Below are 22,622 nucleotides of genomic sequence, written 5' to 3' on the forward strand. Positions count from 1 at the left end.
CTAACTCAAAGGGCTTTCCATGGATATATTATTGGCCACCCAAATAATTTGTGTGCTAGGAGATATGACCCTCCAAAGTAGACCCTTGAAAAAGGCTTCACTTTGAAATTTCGCATTTTGATACGGTTGCTCTAAAATTTGGGTTAGACCCATTTCCCACTCAATTTGACCCCCTAAACAAGAATATGAAGTCGGATTTTCGAAAAACGAAACGGATCTTTTTATATAGAGCTAAACAAGTTTCCGGTAACTTCCGAAGCACATTTTTAAGAACTTTTTGGGTCAAATTCAAATATAATCATTTCATTAAATTCTCGACTCCAAACTCACATGTGAGGCTCTAGTTTCACTCTATCATTTTCGGGTCGTTACAAAACAGTTTGTATACACAAAGTATACAATGATATACACGTCAAATGCAGAAATCCAAAGCTAAAAATTCAAAATCACAGGTTGCCAAGGCCGAAGTTGGCTGTATAAACTTGGTCAGCTGTTCAATGTGCAGAAAAATGGGCCGTATACATCCGATATACACTAATATACAGCCTGCGTATACAAAAACGGGATTAGATTAACACTCGAAACATTTGCAGCGGAGTTGGCCCAAAAGGAGCCCAATTTCATTATCTTTTTTTACTCTCCTAATTGTTTTGATTATGTCTAACTAATTTTATTTAACTCTAACTTTAAAATTGTTAGTTAACTCAATTAAATCCCCAAAAGATGAGTTATTTTCTTTATGTTGGTCTACTTTTAATACATTTTTCTTGTGTTCATTTATTTTATCAATCAAGTATATTGATCAAAAAATTTTAACTTCAATTAAATTAAATCTTTTGTTCTTAAAAAGATATGTTTTAATGCCTCTTCATTTAATCATTTTATTTCCTTTAAAATGGTTAAGCTAAAGCTCTTCCTCAAATGAACTAAAAATATTCTCTTTTTTTTATTTATTTACTTTCCTCCAAAAATTAGTCAAAGCTTTTATGTATCAACTGATTTAAAATAGTCTCATGCTTAAATTTATGAATTGGTTTAAATTATTATTTTAAAAAATGAATTAAATGAATTATGATTAATCTAATTTTATTAATATTCTAATCACTTATATTTCGAGTCAAATGTTTCATTTTGAATCATTTTCTCTAAAAAAAAAAAAACAAAATGTGTCATTTATTTAATTATTTTCTCAAAATCAATCAAATATTGTAAGTTATTATCTTTATGTTAAATCATTATATTTCTAAAAATAGTCAAATATATTTTAGTCAAGTCACAGGTCAACCGCATGTTAGCGGACACTTCGAATGCTTAAACCCTTCTCGAAGTGTAAATTGAACCCCGAACCTTCTTTGGTATTTTCAAATGATTTTTTCTGTTTAAATCTTTGAAAATTATAAGTTTTCTTAATTTCTTTAAAAAATTAAGTGGCGACTCTTTCTAAGTATTTCTCAAATTGTTTTATACTTAGAACATTTCAAAAAGTAATTTTTCTAAAGATTAGGAAAATTACGGCATAACAATTAAACCCTTTTCACCTATTAAAGTTGTATGCCTCGAGGCATATGATGAAGATAATTTTAATAATCATAGTCTTTTTAATGAATTATATAGGTTACACATATGCATCAAGCAATCTTTCAATGTTTTTCAACTTTATGAAAAAATAATTATATCATAAAGTATGAATATGTATAATATTTACATAATAAAAGAACGAATTTCAAAATATCACCACGTTTAATGTAAATTTCGTGTATAATTGTCATTTTCTGCTAAGCATGTTCATCGCATTCATAGAACAGAAAAAATGCACTTTTTCATCCATTACAAATCATGTGTCTTGAGATACTATGATGAAAATGATTTCAACAATTACAATCGTTTAGATGAGCTATATATAAATTCAATACAATTCATGAATATGTATACTATTTATATCATAAAAGCATGAGTTTTTTAGTGCAAATCTTGTGTCTAACCGTCATTTTCTACTAAACATGTTCAACCCATTCGTTGAACAGGAAAAATACACCTTTTCATCTATTACAAATTGTGTGTCTTGAGAGACTGATGAAAATGATTCCAACAATCACAGTCTTTTCGGTGAATTATATAAATTCAATACTATTCATATATATATATATATATGATATTTACATTATAAAAGCGTGAGTTTCAAAAAAATTTCACGTGTAGTACAAATTTCGTGTCTAATTGTTATCATATAAATTCAATACTATTCATGATGTATGATACAGTGGCAGAGTAAGGAATTTGACAAAGGGTGTCTAAAAAATGGGAAAAAAATTGTTACTAGTGAGATACGAACACATGAGCACTCAAGTCTCTTTCAAGGCATCTAAAACCACTAGACTACAACACCTCTGTTCTGTCAAGGATGTCAAAAATATGTTATTTTATTATTTCGTGTATCATTTTACTTATATATACGGTATTATTTTTCGACGAAGTGGATACCCTCACTATAGGGTAGCTACGCCCCTGGTATGATATTTACAACACAAAAAACATGAGTTTTAAAATATCTACACACTTGGTGTTCACCTCGTGTATAATTGTTATTTTTCAATAAACGTGTTTAACATATTTTTAAAATTAAGAAAATAGTTTTTTTCACCTATTATAAAAATCGCACATCTTGAGGCAATATAATGAGATTATTAATTTTAATAAGCGCGACTTTTTTCAGTAAATTATATAGCCTCATCATATGCATAAAACAACCTCTCAATATTCTTTACAATTCAAAAGAGTCTCGAGTTTTCCATAAAAAGCATGTGGCTCAACTATTTCAAGATTTAAAATTTACAACATCATATGCCATTCATAAATTTGTCATGCACTATTTTAGAATTATTAATTAATTCTCTTTATAATATCTGAAATTAAGAAATTTTAAAAATATATGATAAGTTTTTTAGAATAATTAATAATTAAGGAGTCCTGAAATATATGATAAAAGAAAAAATATATTTTAAATTAAGAAATGCTAAAATATATAATAAGAAAAAAAACATATGATATGAGTTCTAAAGTTTTCTCTTGGATAGTCCTATGCTAATGCTACAAATGTGGAGTTACATATTGACAATTTGACATAATATAATAGGTAATTTCATATTCATTCGAATTTTGTTCAGTTTAAATTTTTCATGTATACTTAAATAATTTTTTAATTTAACTAGGTTCAATTTATTTTTTTATAGTGCTGGTTGTCAAATGAGATGCACACTTTGATCACGCGCAAAGTGCGTACACTAAGCTAGTATATATATTAGAATAAGAATCACTTGTTGATTCACAAGATCCACCGTTACATAACTATAACATTAAACGATTTTTACTAGTTCAACGGTAATCTTGACTTATTTTTGTCATGTCATCTTCAATGTTAAAACTAACATTTAAAAATTGGAAAAAATTTCTTTGACGTAAAAAATAATTTTTATTTTTTTTGAAATTTCAGAATAATTTGCAGTCGCTACTATCTCTGTCTTTTCAGATGAACATTCTGTGATAAGCACTTTGTACGTACCAGATAAATTTTCATGAAATAATAGCCTATGAATCGCATCAAAAATTTAAATCGCACGAGACAAGATCGTATGACAGACTCGACTCAGAAAGCACAAACATTGAATGAATTTGAGAATATTTTTTACCTTTTTTGCGGTAGAATAATAATGTAGGTCACTTCTCTCGTGATACATAGGGTTAGAAGTCATTTTAACACTATATTACGAGTTCCTTCCCGAAAGGTTTTGGGGTTTCTCGTTTTTTCCCTTTTCGTCTCCGCCATGAATTGATTCCCGGAAAAATTCCTAGCCAATCAGCGGAAAGCATTTTCCTCGATTCATATTATTGAATCTTCTCATTCTATAATCCCTTCTCAGTATAACTTTGAAGTTGTTAGGGTTTTTGATGCGAATTCGTATTTGAGAAATCAAAGAGAATTTTCGGAATAATCGGTACGTTTTTGTTTGTTGAATCGTGTTGGAGAATCATCATCTAGGAAATCGAATTAGGGATTTTTGGTGAAATAATGGGGAGTGGAGATGGAGAAGATGATCGGACGTTTAGGGTTAATTTCACTGCTGAAGGATTTGCGAAGCTCCGGGAACGAGTTAATGAGAAACTCAAGGAGTTCATGGGTGACTACACGGATGATACTCTTGTGGTATGGTTTTTTTTCTAGGGCTTGGAACAACAATATCGGATTACGGAACATATTGTTGAAATTTTTTGGATGCAAGTTGTTGTTGTAGTGAAGAATAGTACGAGTATAATTTTGATGTAGTATTAAATGGATTCATTTCGGTATTTGCTTCACCAGCATTTACCTTTTAGACTGTGTTTAAGAATTCCACAAACGTGATTTTTGAGATTGTGCAAGTTTCTTTTGTTGTTACTGCTTCCATAATCTAATTGGATTGCGGAATATGTTGATTAAAAGGTATGAAATAAGCTTCAAAGTTGTTATTGTCATTAGTATGGATTACAGATTTAATTGTGTATTAGTATAGGCGTTTCAATCTATTGAAGAATTTGTTTCTACATTGAGAAAGGCGTGCAATCCTTAGAGTTTTTTTGATCATTGAGTTGCTTCAGTATTTGGATAACGTTTTGTGCAATTATAGTAGCCAAGTTGCAGTGAAATTGACCTCTTATCTTACGTGACATTGTTATGAACTCTCTACTTGTGGAACATATAAGTTTTAAAATTCCGATTTGTATTTTTTTTTTGGTTGTGGATCTGAGAGGCCTTGAAAAGAATGATACTCTTATATCAATATTTACAGCATAATAATGTTTTATTGGACAATAGGTTGTCTACTGGTCACAAAAATTGCTCCTGAAGAACCTAGGATATAGGTCTTATGCAGGGCATTCCCTAGTTCTGTGCTCAGTGTGCAGTAAACACACAAAAAACATCCATATTTATTTCAAATTGTTTGAAGCTCCCATCATTTGTTGTTCCTCACTAGCTCTGTTTTTGTTGTTTGAGGACTAATGTTCTTATTTGCATATATAAAAAGAAGTCATCCATGTTCATTGTTTTGAAGGATTCAATCCACTTAAGAAGTTCACTATCGCTCACAACCGTGTATAGTTATTTTGGGCAAAAAGACTTATGTCAAGTGAGGCACCTAAAAGCTGCTTATTCCTGACATTAAAAACTTTAGGGAGGTTATCACATTTTTTTGGGGGGGCTCCCACCTGGTGTCCGGTACGTGGTACCCGCGTTGGAGCCCGACTATTCCGGATTCGCGCCGTGTAGGGCTCCATTTGGAGGGAAGTTCTCCCTACTCAGGATTTTTCCATACCCATGGCTCAAACCTGTGCCATTTGGTAAAGGCAGTAGCAGCCTTATCCCCTGCATCACATCCGTTTGATGTGAGGTTATCACACATTACATTAAGATTGAAGATGAGGGTTGACTTTAATTTATATTATAAATTTGTTTGTAAGTTTGGCAACATGGATGCAATAGGTCATTTAAACTGTATAGTGCACCATTCTGGTGGTGCAAGTTACGCTACACATATTATGTTTCGTATATGCAACAGAGATATATTATTATACGGATAAGGGAGAAGCTGCCTATTCTATGAATCTATATATGTTGTTGATAGTGATCAGCTTTTTCTTACTGAACATTGCCTCGTAAAAAGGTTCGCTCATCCTCTAACATTCAAGTTTAGATGCTCACATACATTTGATTTGTAACTTCCTCATTTTGATTAATGGGTTTTAATAAGCAAGTCATGAAATTCTTAGTGGACGTAGTTACCTGGTACTTGTGTGTGTAGGGGTAACAAGGTACCTCGAATTAGTGCATGCAAGCTTGCTTGAACACCATTTTTTTTTTGAAAATAGCTTACAAAATGCATAGACGGTAAAAATGGATATTAACTCTTTATTTATTTCTACTTTAGACAAACTCTTAGTAGCTACTACTATGCAAAAGTTCCAATTTTATGAGATGTTTCTCAAGGGGCTTGTATCAAGTGTATGTTGTCTCATGCTAAAACCCGCCTCATTTATAAGGTCCTTGCAAGCCATGGTTGGCATCATGCGGAGCTTCTGGTTCTTTTTCTGTAACCAGAACACTCTGCTATATTCCGGTTTGGAACTTTAAGCTTTCATTCTATTAAAGCATCATTTTGATGTAATGCCAAGTTGTCAACTAGCAAGAATTGTCATGTGACATATCAAAATTATTCATGTACTATGTTATTGGAATTTGTTGTTATTCTAAATTTGAGGACAATTAGTGTTGATATATCTCATAGCCATGCATGTGAAGGATCCCACCGTTTGTTCGTTTAGATGCATGTATTTTCTTCTGCACATGATTTTTGATCTCACTCTTTGGTTTATTATGTTGTTCTGTGCATCTTTGGAGCCTCATTTTAGTTGTATCAGATTATTGTATAACATCAGATTTCGAGTCTAGTTATTACAGATACTTCTTGATGCGGCATTCATTATGGGTGTCAGTTTTCTCCTTAAAGTTTATGATGCTAATTTTTTACTATGCACTTGCAGGAATATGTCATAGTCTTGTTAAAAAATGGTAGGCGTAAAGAAGAAGCAAGAAATGAATTGAATGTTTTTCTTGGAGAAGACAGTGTCTCCTTTGTTGATTGGTAATATAACAGCCATATTTCGCTTAACAGTATGTGTTTTGAGCTAAGTATTTATTTTACTATTCTGATTCTTGGTAATGCTATTTAGGCTGTGGGATCACCTGGGATCAAATATAGATCTGTATGTGCAACAAAAGGATTCTGATATAGGAGGAGGGGCAAAAACGAAACCCTCTATTGTGGAGCAGCCTGCAAAGAATGATGTGCACCACCTGGACACTGATGCTGATAAAGAGAAATCAAATAAATCTAAAAGCCGTAACCGAAGGGAGTGGAAAGGGCTTGTTAGTGATGGACACCCTTCTCTACGTAGTTCTTTGGCCGAAAACATTCCTAAGGAGGAGGAAGCTCATCGAAAAGTTGGTCATGCAAAGCGATCCCTCTCCCCTCAGCCAGAACTTTTGAGAAAAAGAAGCAGACCTGAAGAAAAGCCAAAAAAGGTTTCTAGAATCTCTATGCATTGCTTTGTTTTGAGAATCAAAAGAATGCTACTGAGTTTTCATAATGCCATGAAGGAGAATTTTGTAATTGAATAATTATAAATTCGCCATGTTTTTAAGCTGAATGTTGTGCTGATTTTTTACTTTTTGATCATTTCCATTCCAAAGGTGCATGCCTAATCTGACTCTTTCATTTAGCTAGCGCCTCTATATCTCATATTGTGGACAACCATTGTTAGATCTGTTACTTGTCGGTCTGGGAATAACTATACATATAGTCGTGTTAGAAAAACCCTAGGTAAAAGTTTGCGGCTTTCTCTGTTTCGGAATTCGGGCTCAGAAATGCTGTCTTTTCTCATTATGGATGGTGGAGACGAAGGCGTTTGTACTTGAATAGAAGCTTGGGGTTCCATTTCCTACTGTATTTATTGATGCAAAGTAAGTAGCTGCCTTTTACTTTATGGAGAGCATAAAATTCAGTTAAGACTCATCTACCACGTGGTTTATGGAGTGATTGGTTTATTGAGCTTGTTTTGCTGTTGTCCTTTATTTGTCATGCTAATTTGGTCTTGGCTTCCATGGAGAAATCAGCCTGTCCCTTCATTTTTTTTGGACTAATTCTCGATTGTAACTATAGGTGACTATGGATCTAATGTAAGTTGAATATAGATAGTGGGTATGTTGAGTTTGATTTGCAAAATTATTTTTGATATCACATACCGTTTAATGCACATTTATTCTTGAAAGCCCTTAAGCCCGAAAGTTTTCCACCCATTAATCACTCCAGAGAAACATTCCAGATTGTTGTTTTTTTACATGTTTTGAAATGTATATAGTTTATAGTAACATCTTACCTGGTTGTGTATTTTGTTGATGCATGGTTGATAATGCCATTTTCATAATCACTTTCTCTAAGCACTCAAGTGCATGACCTAGTGGTCAATGAAGTGAGTGTAAACCTTGGAGACCATGATTTAAGTCCAAGCAGAGACAAAAGCCACCAAGTGAGTTCTTCCATTATGTCTAAGCTTTGGTAGGCATAGTTACTTGGTACATGTGCTGGAGGGAGGTAGCAAGTACCTGGTGGAATAATGAGGTTTGCACAAGTTGGCCCGGACACCACCATACTAAAAAAATCACTTCCCTTCACTTTTCCCATCTGTTTTAACCAAGTGTCAAGTTCACTAGTGTGAAGCTTTAAATGATTTTGTCGTCGTTGACAGTACTTATGTAGATTACAAACAATAACTAACTTGTGTCCTTGCAATTTTATTTATTGTTTCTGATGATTGGGCTATATAAAGGTGTCTTGGCAGCATCATTAGGGTAAAAGCTTCATTTCTAATTATTTTCGTGTCATGGTATGTATTTGGAACGCCATATTGATTAGATCGTGAGTTCTCCCTTCCTCTGTGTGTGGGCTGGGTTTGGAGTGTTTTTCTGTAATCAGTTTCTCTTGTTTCTCCCTTCCTCTGTGTGGGGGCTGGGTTTGGAGTGTTTTTCTGTAATCAGTTTCTCTTGTTTCTAGTATTATTTATCTTATGCTTTTACCCTCCATTATATTTTCTTCACTTTGGTGATTTTTCTTCCTTCAGAAATTCAAGTTGGTTGAATTCCCATGCCAATTAGAACACAGTTTAAAATGAATTACCCTGTGATTTGCTTTGGTTGTATCCCATACTACTGTCTTCTGAAAATTTCAGGAATTTTGTTGACCTTTAGTGTGTTGCTACTTTTTACTTATTGTGGTTAGTTAGTAGTCTTTCCAATGTTATTGTATTCTCAGTGCTAACAATACTTTTTCTTTTCAAAATCCTTATTTCGCTGTTCGTAGACAGACTCTCTATCATATGATACCATATAATACATGGTTATGCATTATTTTTGCATATATGTATTTTTTTGATAACCGAGAGATCCGTGTGTGGCTTGCCCTTTGGAATTTTTGTATATGTTAACTTTGGATTACTTTTTTGAACAAGGATTGAGTAAAATAACTAGGGATTGCAAGAGGAATTGCATATAAACTGATTTCAGTTCAGTACTAGGGTTCTTTTAAAAAAAATCTAATTCATGAAAGCAAGAGAAAACATGATTCGAGTTATCCTTTTGGCTTTGTATTCCAAATCACTACTTCACGTCATCTGCTTTTGATTAATTTGTTTGCTTGTGATAGAGGGAAAGCAGTCGTCAAACAACAATTGCTGCTACTCGGAGGTTGCTGCAATTTGCAGTAAGAGATGCTGTGGCTACTAATAGGCCATCCAATTCCACTCTAGCTCCCTCACCTTCACTAAAGCGTCTTCGCTCTGTGGTCTCTACATCTGTGGATGACTCATCCTTTCCAGAACGCCCACAGAGGATACGGTCGGTTGCAAGAGCACCAACTGCCTTGGCCACTGCTATTAGAGCTGTTGCAGAAGCTGCAAAAGATGTAACAAAAGTTAGATCGTCCGTTAATGTGTTTGATAGGCTGGGTCGTGCTGCTGATGTTCCCGATCATTCAATCCCTTCAATGGAAGAATCTATGCAAGCTGTTACTGAAGATATACAAGATCAATCTTTTGCTGATGCAAGCGAGGCGTACTCAACTTACCTTCACAGAAGGGATTATAGTGGAAAGCATATTGGGAAATCTATGTTGCATGATGATGCTGTGGTTGTTTATGATTCAGCATCGGATGATGAGGCTAGTCGTGGTAGCAGTGCTGTGAATAGAAGGGCTTTTGATGCCTCTAGAACTGGTGCACCTGTTAAAAACATAGGCGAGAATCCGCTTATAGTCGAGCATGACATTGCTTACAATGTGGATGATATTTTGGACAAGTCACAGAAGGACCAGGATCAACCTACATTTGCTCCTGGTGCTCCTCACCAGCCTATGAATATTCCTTTAAATGTGAATACCTGGAAATCACCTCAGTATCAGGAGGCAAGACAGTCATTTGAGATAGAGAATCGGAGATCTGCCCAAAACAGTGAAGGTTTGGCCGAGAAACCTGATATGCTGTTGACAAAAGAGAGCACTAATCCTATTGCAGTTACTAACGGAATTGTATGATATCTATACGCTGTTATGATCTCATTATGTGCTAAAATCTTTGTAGTCTCTAGAAAATATTTAAATGAATATGTGTTCTTTGTTAGGTCAAACCATATGTGGAGACGCAGAAGGAATCTCAGAAGACAAGTTTTCTTAATCAGGGTGAGTTTGATCTTCCCTAGTTACATGTGCTTCTACTTTCTAGCCATAATAAAATCACTTTTAAACTACTTCTAGATAAATATTAAGATTAATTTGTTATAAGATTAGTTTGTTAAGGTAATATTAAGATTGAGGTTAGGCTTTATTGCTTTCATTATGCTTTGCATGAGATACTCTTAACTTGTGAGGCAAATTATTGGTCTAATCACTGCTTTAATATATGTGTAGTACTCCCAGTATGCTATTCCCTAGGTACCTTCTTTGTTTCTTTATCTTATATGTAGGTCATTTTCTGGTATATCAGGTTTGTATTCTACTGGTGCACCTACAGAAGATGCGGATTCACGAACCATCTTTGTTAACAATGTAAGTTCTGTCAGCTAACTATTGGTCTGATTCACTAGGTATATTCTTTGTCGCTCAATTTCTGAAAAACATTTAATTTGTTTCCGTTGTTTGTGTCAGGTTCATTTTGCTGCTACAAAGGATAGCCTTTCTCGGCATTTCAATAAATTTGGAGAAGTGCTTAAAGTGGTAATCCTGACTGATGCTGGAACTGGGCAACCCAAAGGGTCAGTTACTATTTTCATTACCTTTTATCAATCTTTGGTCTGATATTATTGAGTGCTAATGTCTAAATACATAACATAAACAGGTCAGCTTATGTAGAGTTCATGAGAAAAGAATCTGCAGAGAATGCTTTATCACTTGATGGAACATCGTTCATGTCACGCATTCTGAAGGTATGTTCTAAAAAGCAGATGATATTATTTGTCATAAGTTGGTGCGTGCATTTTGTCTTGACTGCTATATGATGTCATAAGTTGGTGAAGGTATATACCTTTTTGGGGTGTGTGTTATTGTTTTGGTCCTTTAACATCCTCCCTTCAAGTCTTACTCGTTTTCAGCTACAAGTTAACTGATTTTCTTAGTGATGATCTGCTAATTTGGTTTTAATTCGTTGGGTTTGAAAGTGGACTCTCCCCACATCTTTAAAGTAAAAAAGAGATAAGAGGGTTGGTCTGTTCCTTGCAGTTTCAATTTACTGTTGACTGCTTAAAGTCAACATATCAACCTCTCTATCTCACACAAGGTAGGGGTAAGGTCTGCGTGAACTGCGTCCACTCTATCCTCCCCAGATCCCACTTGTGTGACTACAATCACTACACTAGGTTTGTTTTTGTTGTTACTGCTGCTGAAAGTCAACATATATGATAGTACATTCCCAAACCTTCTGCAAGAGGGTACAAGATGTTAATGCTCTAGAATGTTTGAAGCCCTCGTCATAAGTAAAAGCGCATGCGCACGTTTTCCAATATCAGACATTTGACTGTACCCCAAAATCAATTGCTAAAACATGGGATGGAAAGGGAGTGCAAACAACGCAAACTAAGTGGAGTATGAATATATGCAGTAGCATTCCATCGCGGCATGGCCCATGCAATCACTTTTCAGCGCCAAGCATTTGATGGAAGTACGACTAAGAAGTTTGTTTGCAGTATATATAAAAAATGCTTACTGAACCGCAGGAAGCTTATGAGTACACCTTGACTATTTTGCCGGTACTTGCTACCTCCCACTAGCTCAAGTATTGGGTATGCAAGGTAACTCTGCTACCAAGGCCTAGGCGGATCTGAATAAATTACTTCGTGTATGCTGTATCTGTTGGAATTTGAACCCTGGACGGGTGCACCTACTTCGTTGACCACTAATCTTACACCCTTTAGTGCATAGCTTTCATCCTTGTTTTAGTTGGGATGAGTACAATAGTGTCAAAGTGGTATGGAGACCTAGGTCTTGCTTGGTCACTTTAATGGGAACTTCTCAATTTCTTGTTATAGTATGGTGTTTGGAATTGAAGCAAAAAATGTGTTAGGTTTCAGAGAAGTTAATTATCCAAATAATAAGTTGTTAACATGGAAAACACTTGGGGAAATAGAACCCCCCAAAAGGAACTACTTTGGCAGGACTTGCACTTCTCAAATGTTATGTGGGATTTACTGCAACCTTCTATGTAATGATAATTACTAAGTAGGGATAGATAAGTGGAATTTCTGGAAAAGACAAATAATAAGTTAACATGGAAAACACTTTGGGAAATAGAACCCCCCAAAAGGAACTACTTTGTGCAGGACTTGCACGTCTCTAATTTTATGTTGGATTTACTGCAACCTTCTATGTAATGATGATTACTAACTAGGGAAAGGTAAGTTGGAACTCTGGAAAAGACAAATAGTGGCTTAGTGCCATAAGGGTTTCTTAAACATATACTGTAAGATCATTGTTATAAGTTTTTTTTTTTTTGGGGTGTGTGGGGGTGGGGGTGATAGTGTGAGTATGTTAGGGTGGTGATAGTATGTGATGGTTTAGGTTAAGTAGGGTTTTGTCTCTTCATTTTCCAATTTATGGTGTAAGCTCAAGATTCCATTTGGATGAATCTGTTCCAAATCCCAAGGTTGAAGAACTTGAGAATTCTTTAATGTTTACTTTGCATATGGAAGAGATTTAGAATCTATGTAATTAGGATTTAGAGTCAACACAAGTCAAAATCCCTTCAAAGTATTCAAGTGCTCTTGTGTGTTATGAACGTCTACATGCATAAAAATAGTGGGTGTGCAGATGTATGAACTGCAGTTACAATGATGCACTGACCCCGCTGTGAGGTAAGAAATGCATTCCTTCATTCTGAAAACAATATACAAGTGATTTGGTTTGGTAAATCTTGTGGATCCAATCTGTTATCCCTTGCTAATCTCATTCCTCAACTATGACTCAAATCTAATGTACATCCTTATATTATCTAAGTGAGCAAAAAACATCCTTATACTATCCAAAAAATAAGAAGAATTATCCTTCTGTCTATTTTTGTTAAGAAATTGATTGAACCAATAAAAAAAAAATATTTTTTAATTTGGTCATGTCCTAACCACGATGAGAAGATCAAAGTTACCTAAAAAAATAAGAATATGGATAGGAAATGAATGTGCCATTCTCAGAATTTAAATTGTGTGTTGTTAGTTTATATATTTTTTGCATCATCAAGTAAATTGACTTGCAACAATACATAAGTCTTTGAAATATTTATACAGTAGGTTCTGATGGTAAAAAAAATTCAGGTAAAAAATACTACGTCCAACTATTTAGAGATTTTCTTTATAAAATATTTAGTACGTATGCGTGTTATGTACAATTCAATTCACATTTTATACGATGTACAGATATGCTGGAAATTTGGTGAAATTACGTAGGCATTTGGTTATGAAAATAAAAAAATAATTACTTTATTTGAAATTTTTGAATTTGGAGTTGTATTTGGCCATACTTTTTACAATGAATATTTAGAATTTGAATATATTTTGTCTCCCTCAATTTCTAAAAAATTGAAAAATCACCCAACTTGACTAGCTTAACCATGTGTACATATATTAATTCAGCTTAAAAAAAATTGGCAAAAGGATGAATTTTGCAACTTTTTGGATAGTGCAAGGATGTTTTTTTGTTCACTTATATAACACAAGGATGTAGTTTAGGTTTAAGTCATATACTTCAGGGATGATTTTAGCCAAAAACTCCATATTCAGCGTTTGGAAAAGTTGTTCAGGATTCACCAAGAGTTAACTCGTTAAAAAGAAAAAAAAGAGGTTCACTCCCATTTCGATGAGAATGAGGAGGTACAGTCTCTCTTTGCCAACAATATCAATAAATTTTTGTTGCGCCTCTTTGCCAACATTATCAAGAATATTTTGGTGATCTTTTACGATTGTTCAAATATTCACTTCACCATGTGATGTGAATTATGTAAACTAATTTGATGCTCCCATCCCCCATAAGTTGGGGGAAATTAGAAGAATATAAGACTTAAAAAGAAGGCTATTCTTTTAATAATTTACGCTTCTAAAATTGTTGGCAACTGAAGTATCAAGATAAACCCAGAGTAAAAGGAAGTCTCTATTCTTTTAGCAATTTGTGCAAGGCTCTTTTAGCATTTGTACATCTCTATTTTTGAGGGACATTTCTGTTTATTTAAGCATCGAGTTCTTTTATACAGGTTGTAAGGAAAAGCTCTGCTACTCCTGAAGCAGCATCTGGCACGGTCTGGCCTCGTGTTACGAGAGGTGGTCCCTTTGCCATTTCAAGGTTTGGTCGGGTTCCTTTTCCTAGAGGCTCTCCCACTTTGTACAGGTCCCGGCTCCCAATCAGGCCTGGTGCTAGAAGTATGCAATGGAAACGCGATGCTCAGCCCACATCGACTGAGAACTCTGGTTTGGCTACACCCTCGAGTAATGCAGTTCCTTCTCCCATTCCTCGGAGTATGACATATGTACGAACAGAATCCAAGACAAATGGAAATTCTACTGCGGCTTAGTTGATTATAGCTGTTACCTCTTTCCTATCTCTCTGAGAATCCAGCTCTTTTTAAGAAGGGTTGAAGTCCAACATACTTGGCGCAACGTACATGATTGCTTCATCTGGTGAATCAATCAAGATGGGGAGTGAATGTTCATGTCAACGTAATCATGAACGGGAGTGTTACTGATTTTGCTTTTATCTTATTGTTATTTCGCTAGAGTTGGGCGGAAGAGGTATTGGGTAAATGTTTTTGGATTAGATTTTTGAAGTAGTTATTATCAGATTGTTGGAGGCAGGTGGCTGAAGGAGTTGTGTTAAGTTCGAGCTGGAATCTGTGAATAGGTGGAAATGGGCTGTTTATTGGATTAGTGACCTTTGAAATTTCATTCTTGATAAAGTCAAAAAAAGGAAAAAATTTAGAAGACAAAAAGATAAAAAGAAAAAGCAAAATCTCCATTTCATTTTACATTTCATCTTTTGGTTCAATAATATGCTTGTTAGTTGAGATGTGCATTCAGTACGAATTAGTTGATGATTTAGCATTTATTGTTATCGGAGCTTCAAAAAGAAATGGAGATACTTGAAAAGGACAATTCTACTGTTATCATTTTGTTATCTACTTTTGCCAAGTTTTTGTAATTTTGTATTCGAGGTAGTAATTGGACTGCTGATTTTGGATCACCGCCAGTATTTTTCAATATGCATTTTGATCTAAGCCACGTGTCCCTGTGGAGATTAAAAAGCAGGTATTTCATTTGTTTCCTTCACCCATATGAAATCCTTCATCCCACTTCGACTATTTTAGTGTAAAATTTGGTGTTATGGGTTGGAGATGTGCTAACGAAATGAGAGAGCTTCAAGTATTTCCTCCATCCACTTCTACTCGTACACTATCGAAGGTAGATGTTCCCTTTTGTTTAACCAGATTGAAAAATTAATAAAAAAGCTGATATAGTAAAATTGTCATCTATTTATTGTATCTTTAGGGATGTATCAAGTTAATGTTGGATAAGTGGTAATGAATTGTACGAGTATTTTGTATAGCATACAAATTATATCAAAGTAAATAGTAAAACTGGTAATATGTCTCGGTTTCTAAATGACCCCAATATTTGAAAATCGACTAAACCAAAGTCATGTAAAAAGAATTCCAATGGAGGAACTAAACCAAAATCATGTAAAAAGAATTCCAACTGAGGATTAGGATGTAAAATATAATCGACCTGAAAGCGCAAGTGATGTCTTCTGAATAGTTGTTATGCGTAAAACAACTAGCAAACAGAGCAACTTTGTGCCTATTCAGGATCTAAATATCATCCCGACTTCATACATTACCGTAATGGTAGTATGAGTAAAAACCAAGAGTTGGATTAAGAAGATAAAAGACATTATTGAAATTCTGAGTTATATATAACACAACTTTAAATCATGACATATAACACCATTTGAGAAATTGCAACTATATTATTTCAAAGATTGAGATAATTCACATATAGGATACTACTGTCCACAATTTATAAGACCAAAATAAGGATTCTGTTGTGAAATTTACAACAGATTGAACCATGGGAATATCAAAACCTCCTCTTACCACCAACAACATCTTCTGGGAGCACGATAGTCGTCATTAGCAAGTTTAGGCATATCATGAAAGTCCACCATTATTATCCTTCTCTTGGCTTCCCTTTGCTCTGCTAACCTTTCCTCAAATTTCCTCTTGCTTGATTCAAACTTTTTCTTCATATCGTTGATGCTTTGTGTTCCTTTTTGCATCGATTTCACAACTTGTACAGGCTTGGTGGCCACATTCATCTTTGTTAAACCAGTGGTGCATTCTTTTCGCGTGCGTTGGGTCTGTTGTGCTCCTTCTTCTCTCTTCTTTTCTATGTGATGATCACACTCCATTTTCTTAAAACCTTTGTGGCTCAGCTTGTCTCTGTCAAGGTGCTTCTCGAAAGATAAATCAGAAAGAAGTCTTACACGAGGAGGAGCAACTTGTACTCGTTTGGTGGACTCGTTCATCCTCTTTCTTGATGGCATAGTAGTACTATTATGGGACTGTGGTGTTCCTTGTTTATCCAATTGTTGAACCAAATCAGTTTTCTTCAACTCTGTTGATGCATTGCAATTGTTGTGTTTTTCCATAGGAGCAACTTGTACAGACTTGCCCATGACTTCACCAAGGGTTTGTTGCTTTCTGCAGTTATCTGTTGTGTTCCTAATCCATCCTCTTCTTCTTTCTCACGCTATTCAACGCTGGTCATGTCATCTTCATCGTCGTCGTCATCATCATCATCATCAAGAGTACTACTGTCTCTATCTTCGTCATTAGGTTCGCCGGGGTACTTTATCAGGTTGAATATCCTATTTTTACGCTTCTCAAACTCAAGAGGATACTTTGATGCACCAACAAGTATAGCAACTTCGATCAAATCACATATATCAGGATTCTTCTTTATAGAGAAAGAATTCAAGAATATCTTTTCGATATCCATTACTTAAGTCAAACATGAAGAAACAATTATGAAAAGAGTAAATTGTTTAAGGTGATGATCACAATTCACATTCCTCTCTTAATTATATACACCTTGATTCTACCTTGGTAACTTTTTCCCCTTTTCCAATATTATTTAGGACTGCCCACAAATTTAGAAACTTTTTTTCCTTTCCTCATATTGTTTAAGACTTGCCCACAAATTTACAAAATTATTTTTTCCTTTTCCTATATGTTTTAGGAGTAGGCTGCCTTGCAACCTTGAGGTAACAATCGTTTCAAAACACCCGGTTTGGATAAGTGTCTTTTATGGCTTGTTTGGTATAAGGAGTTAGGGATAACTAATTCTGGGATTAATTTAAAGATGAATTTATCTCGGGTTTGTTTGGCGGTGGAAATTACTCTCTCTGTCACAATTTATATGACTCACTTTATTTTTAGTCCGTCCAAATAACAATAACACATTTTTATATAGGAATTTTCGCATATAGTCACTCAAAAATAACTTAATTATGCTTCATAGCTATAGATTGCTAATTACGATTCGTAGCTACATGTTATAAGGAGGAGAGTGACGAACGAGATTGGGAGAGGGAGGAGAGAGGGAAGAGAGTGTAGAGAGGCGAATTGCATATTTATATCGATTAGATAATTGTATATATGTAACTACTATGTATATATATCAATGATTGTATTTGTATATCTACATAAAATTTGAATTCGTATACAATCGAATCGAGTAAAACATTTGTATTTGTATATCCAATCTCTCTCGCTTTATACAAACACAAATTATAGATTGTATTTGTATAAAGAGAGAGATAGATAGAAAGACAAAAGAGAACTGGGTAGTGGAAGATTTGTATTTGTATAATTATAAGTTTATAAGGCGGAGAGATATGTATTTATATATCAAGTCTCTCTCGCTTTATACAAACAAAAATTATACATTTGTGTTTGTATACAGTGAGAGAGAGATTGACAGAAGAGAATCGAGTGAGAGACTAGGCAGGGATAGGAGAGAGGCGAGGGAGATTCCAGAGAGAGAGAGAGAGGAGAGAGGTGAGAGAGAGAATGTAATTATAGCTAGAAGTAAGTTTTGAATCGTAATTAATGCAAACTGTAGCTATGTTAGCTAATTAACTAGTATATGTTTGCATAACCGCACACTTTTCTCTTTTTATATTTAGTAACAATTTAATTTTAAATTATCTATAGTACCCTTAATAAAATGACCTATATCCACCCAAACATCGATGACTTTTTTTAGGGGTGTGCATCGGTCAGTTCGATTTGATTTTTATGTATTATCGATTCATTTTATCAATTTTGTAGTTTTTAAATACGCTAAACCAATAACAAAATCAATAAGATAATTTTATCTATTTTAGGTTTATCGATTTCGGTCCTTAACAGTTCGATTTTCGATTTAACCGTTTAAAAATGCTTATAAAACAACCATATGACTTCTCCAACAATTTGACAGGACAAGACAATAATATAACTTCACAAACATTAATAAAATTGAAATAATAATAGAGTAACTAACATGAAAAAAATGCAATAACCAATAAGTTACTAAAATTAATATTTAATATTTATGTAGGGACAAATAGTAAATTACTACCGTTTTAATGGGTTATTGGGTAATATTAAAAATCAAAATTGAATCAACAACCCGATATTTTTTTAATAAAACCATGAACAACCCAATGACAATAAACCATTAACATTTTTTCCATGTCAATTTATTTGCCGATTCAATTTTTGCACACACCTACTTATTGTAGACCATAAGTTTCTAAAACAATTCTTTCTTTCTTAAACTCATACTAAATAAAATTTGGGATTAATTTTATTTTATATTTAATTTGATGTATTAACTAATTTCAATATTATTTTATTTAGCTATTTATATTGAAATGATAGGATAATTATCTCATATAAGAAATGGATAAAATAATTTCATTGAATATTCTTGTGCATCTTATCCTACGTACCAAAACGACTTAAGCGAAGAAGTACTCCACCGTTTGAGTTTAGTTGATTTTGAAATAAGGATAATAATCTTGACATAAAATTCAATATTAATTTTATTACATGTTTGATTTGAGGTATTAGATAATTCCGATATTATTATCTCCTTTTGTTTAGGTGAAATTAGATTTTGGGCCTAACTCACACCCCAAAAGCTAGCTCAAAGGAAGGAGGATTGCTCAAATCTTATAAGAACTCCATCCATCACATTCACCACCAATGTGGGGTTTTATTCATTCTTTAACACCTTACCTCAAGCCTAAGGCTTAACATCTACTGCGTGAGCAATTTTGATTTTTGGGGTCCCCAACATTGGATGAGATGGACCCTGCGTCTGATACTATGTGAAATTAGGTCTTGGCGGGTCTAACTCACATCCCAAAAGCTAACTCAATGGGAGGAGGATTGTCCAACCATTATAAGGAGTCCACCCATCTCATTAACTACAAATGTGAGACTTTTGTCATTCTTTAACAATTTATAATAAAATGGTAGGAATATTATCACATATAGAAAGTGGAATACACTTATTTATCTAATGAAATATCCTTTGATTATTTAATTCTATGTCCCAAAAGACCACTAGGCCATAGTACACTTTATGCTAAAAAATATTCCACATTCTTATAAGTTTAATTGAATTAAATTTAGGGAAAAGACATAAAGATCCCATTAAAGTTGTACCGTATTTGCATAAACACACCTTAACTTTCAAAATGTCCTATCACCCCACAAAACTATTTAATATCTTTGTAAATGGGCCATTTTGACCCATTTCCTCGTCTGGGTTGTTACCACGCACATGAGGCGTGTCATGCTGCGTTTTCACTGCCATGGACCAATTTAAAAGTGCCACGTATCATTTTCTTTCTTTATTATTAATTATTTAATCACTTTATATCATCTTCCCCAAATTTAAACCCAAAATAGCCATTGATAGCCCTAATTTTTTGATTTCATGGTTTTTTCCATAGCCCTACAGTAGCAATTACTCAAAAACACAACGAAAAACTATAAAATCCTAACAATGGCAAATATAGTAGGTCGATTTGAACACTTTTACACTATAATAATCCCTAAAATCATAATAATCGAAAAAAGAAGAAGATATTTATCATATGATCTACCCTAACCTGTTAAACCTTCAATTCTTTGCCCCTCCAAGAATCTTCACTAAGACATATCAACAACGAGATTATCAACACCAACACGGCGAGAAAACTTTTCTATTTCTTCAGATTTTATGGAAAGTTGAGAGATAAGAAAAGAAAAGGAGAAGATGACTTTTCTTCAAAGAATAGGGTTGGGTTGGGTCAGGTCGGATTGAATTCTATCACAGGGAGTGAGCAACACGCGCCACTACATAGACGAGTGAATGGGTCAAAATGGCCCATTTACAACGATATTAAATAGTTTTATGGGGTGATAGGACACTTGAAAAGTTAAGGTGCCTTTATGCAAATACGGGACAACTTTGATTGTGTCTTTATGTCTTTACTCTTAAATTTATTATTTGCTTGATTGAAAATTGATTTTGTTTTCTTTTATTCTTCTTTGAATATTGGATTTATTGATAATTTTATCAATGTCATCATTGTGTTTATAGTTAAGTCATATTGGATGTTTATCTCAGAAACACGCGAGTAAAATTAGGTGTAATTTATTTCAGAATTATTGTATTCAAGCGTGAGTCACATGTATATGTGGTACACTAACTATCTTGCTCACCTTTTTCCTGTCCTTATTTCGCCTATCTCCCTATGTATATGTATTTCATAATGTATTTGAGTTTCACAAATTTTATGTATACGTGTATCCAATAACAATTTTATGAATCTGTGTATCCAAAATCAATGTCACCTAGTGTATCTCATATCAATTTCATCAGTTTATCTTATATTAACTATTTAGTATTTTTGTGCGTGAATACTATACATGTAGTTGATATCAAAGATACATGTATGCAGTGTTAAAATATGCACTGATACATTTTTAAGTGTATCTGTACATAAATACATTAATCAAGATTTAGTAGATATAGCAGGAATATTTCTATGTAGTTTTTTGTTTTATTAATGGACAAATTTTGTTGGATTGTCTATTTAATTGAGCTACAAATGATGTTTGACGTCACGTGTAAAATGACGTGACACGTGAATTCTATTGAAGGAGCCAATATAATCATGTCACATGTTAATTCAACATAGTTGGCCAAACATATTTGTCCTTATCCCAACTCTTTCAGTCTACAACTATAAATAAGACTCTCATAATTCAGAAAAATAAAAATTTGTGATAAACTCTGTGCACTTAAAGCACAGAAATAAGATATTCAAGAAGATAATGCACTCCAAAGACCACAACGGCTTGATTCTTGATGATGATGCAGATGACAATGTTGGTTTTGAAAATGAAAGGATCAAGAAAAGAAAATTTGAGAAGGAAAGACAGAGTGACAGAGAAACACATCACTTTACTTCGCCTACAAATCATAAACCAACAATGAAGATTAAATTGTGTATCAAAAGAAATGTACAAGTTGCTTTTCATCAAAAACAACTTCTTTCAGATTACTCACCACAAAAACAAAGCAACTGCAATATAATTAACACACCAATTGAGAGACCAACACAAAACTCTATAGTTGTGAGACCAATGCAAAAAGAAACACACAACATCAAAAGCATGGAAATGAAGTTTGAAGCAAGCAAGACAAAATATGAGAAAAGGTTGGCAGAGCAAAGGAAAGCCAAGAGAAAGACTATTATGGTCGACTTTCATGATATGCCTAAACCTGCCAAAGACCCTCGCGCTCCCAAAAGACATTGCTGGAATAGAAAGTGATTTTGATTATTTTATGATTCAATTTGTTATAAATTTTATTCTTTTTGTCTAATAAATTGTGGACAATAGTAGCATTCAAATGACTACTATTTTTAATTTGATTCTAAGTTTCCTATATGGAAATTATCTCAATTATTAAAATAATATAGTTGCAATTTAGGAAAATGAAGTTGTATTCATGCTTTAAAATTCTGTTATATACAACTCAAAATTTCTTTGTTGTTTTTTATCATCTTAATACAAGTCTTGGTTTATTTATAATTTTCTTACACTAATGTTTACAATCAAAATGGTATTTAGATCTTGGGTCTCACCATATGCTAATCCTAAATAGGCACAAATCAATTTACTTACTTGTCATTTTAGGTATACTAGTTATTTAAAAGATATTACTAGCAATTTCAGGTCAATTGAAAGTTCGTGGGATTTTTCAATCACGATAAACAACAAGAAAATTATTAGCAAGAAAATAAATATTTGGGTCTGTAATTGACCCGAAACTAAAATCAAATCAATTTTAAATTATTTAAACCAAATCAAATAAAATATAATGCACATTTATCTATTTGGTTGTAATC

The 22,622-nt window shown here is 33.7% G+C and overlaps 2 protein-coding genes across 2 annotated transcripts in view; both read left to right on the forward strand.

Annotated features, from left to right (window-relative positions):
* Window positions 1-22,622, forward strand: part of LOC125843766 (protein M7) — a 236,831-nt gene that overhangs the window by 166,327 nt on the left and 47,882 nt on the right. The window lies entirely within an intron of this gene.
* On the forward strand, window positions 3,746-15,274 carry LOC125843571 (uncharacterized). Its single transcript, XM_049522700.1, has 9 exons — window positions 3,746-4,201; window positions 6,574-6,674; window positions 6,763-7,114; window positions 9,291-10,169; window positions 10,262-10,319; window positions 10,624-10,685; window positions 10,785-10,891; window positions 10,975-11,062; window positions 14,368-15,274. Exons 1-9 carry the CDS (start codon window positions 4,067-4,069, stop codon window positions 14,683-14,685), a joined length of 2,100 nt encoding a protein of 699 aa, XP_049378657.1. The 5' UTR covers window positions 3,746-4,066; the 3' UTR covers window positions 14,686-15,274.

The sequence above is a fragment of the Solanum stenotomum genome, chromosome 1, assembly GCF_019186545.1.
Source record: "Solanum stenotomum isolate F172 chromosome 1, ASM1918654v1, whole genome shotgun sequence".
NCBI classification, from domain to species: Eukaryota; Viridiplantae; Streptophyta; class Magnoliopsida; order Solanales; family Solanaceae; genus Solanum; species Solanum stenotomum.

Bases quoted from the DNA above. Each gene is read 5' to 3' on its own strand.
- LOC125843571 (XM_049522700.1), top strand. From the start codon at position 4,067: ATGGGGAGTGGAGATGGAGAAGATGATCGGACGTTTAGGGTTAATTTC. The intron at 10,170-10,261 runs GTATGATATCTA...GTTCTTTGTTAG, and splicing joins TTGCAGTTACTAACGGAATT to GTCAAACCATATGTGGAGAC. The intron at 10,686-10,784 runs GTAAGTTCTGTC...TGTTTGTGTCAG, and splicing joins GAACCATCTTTGTTAACAAT to GTTCATTTTGCTGCTACAAA.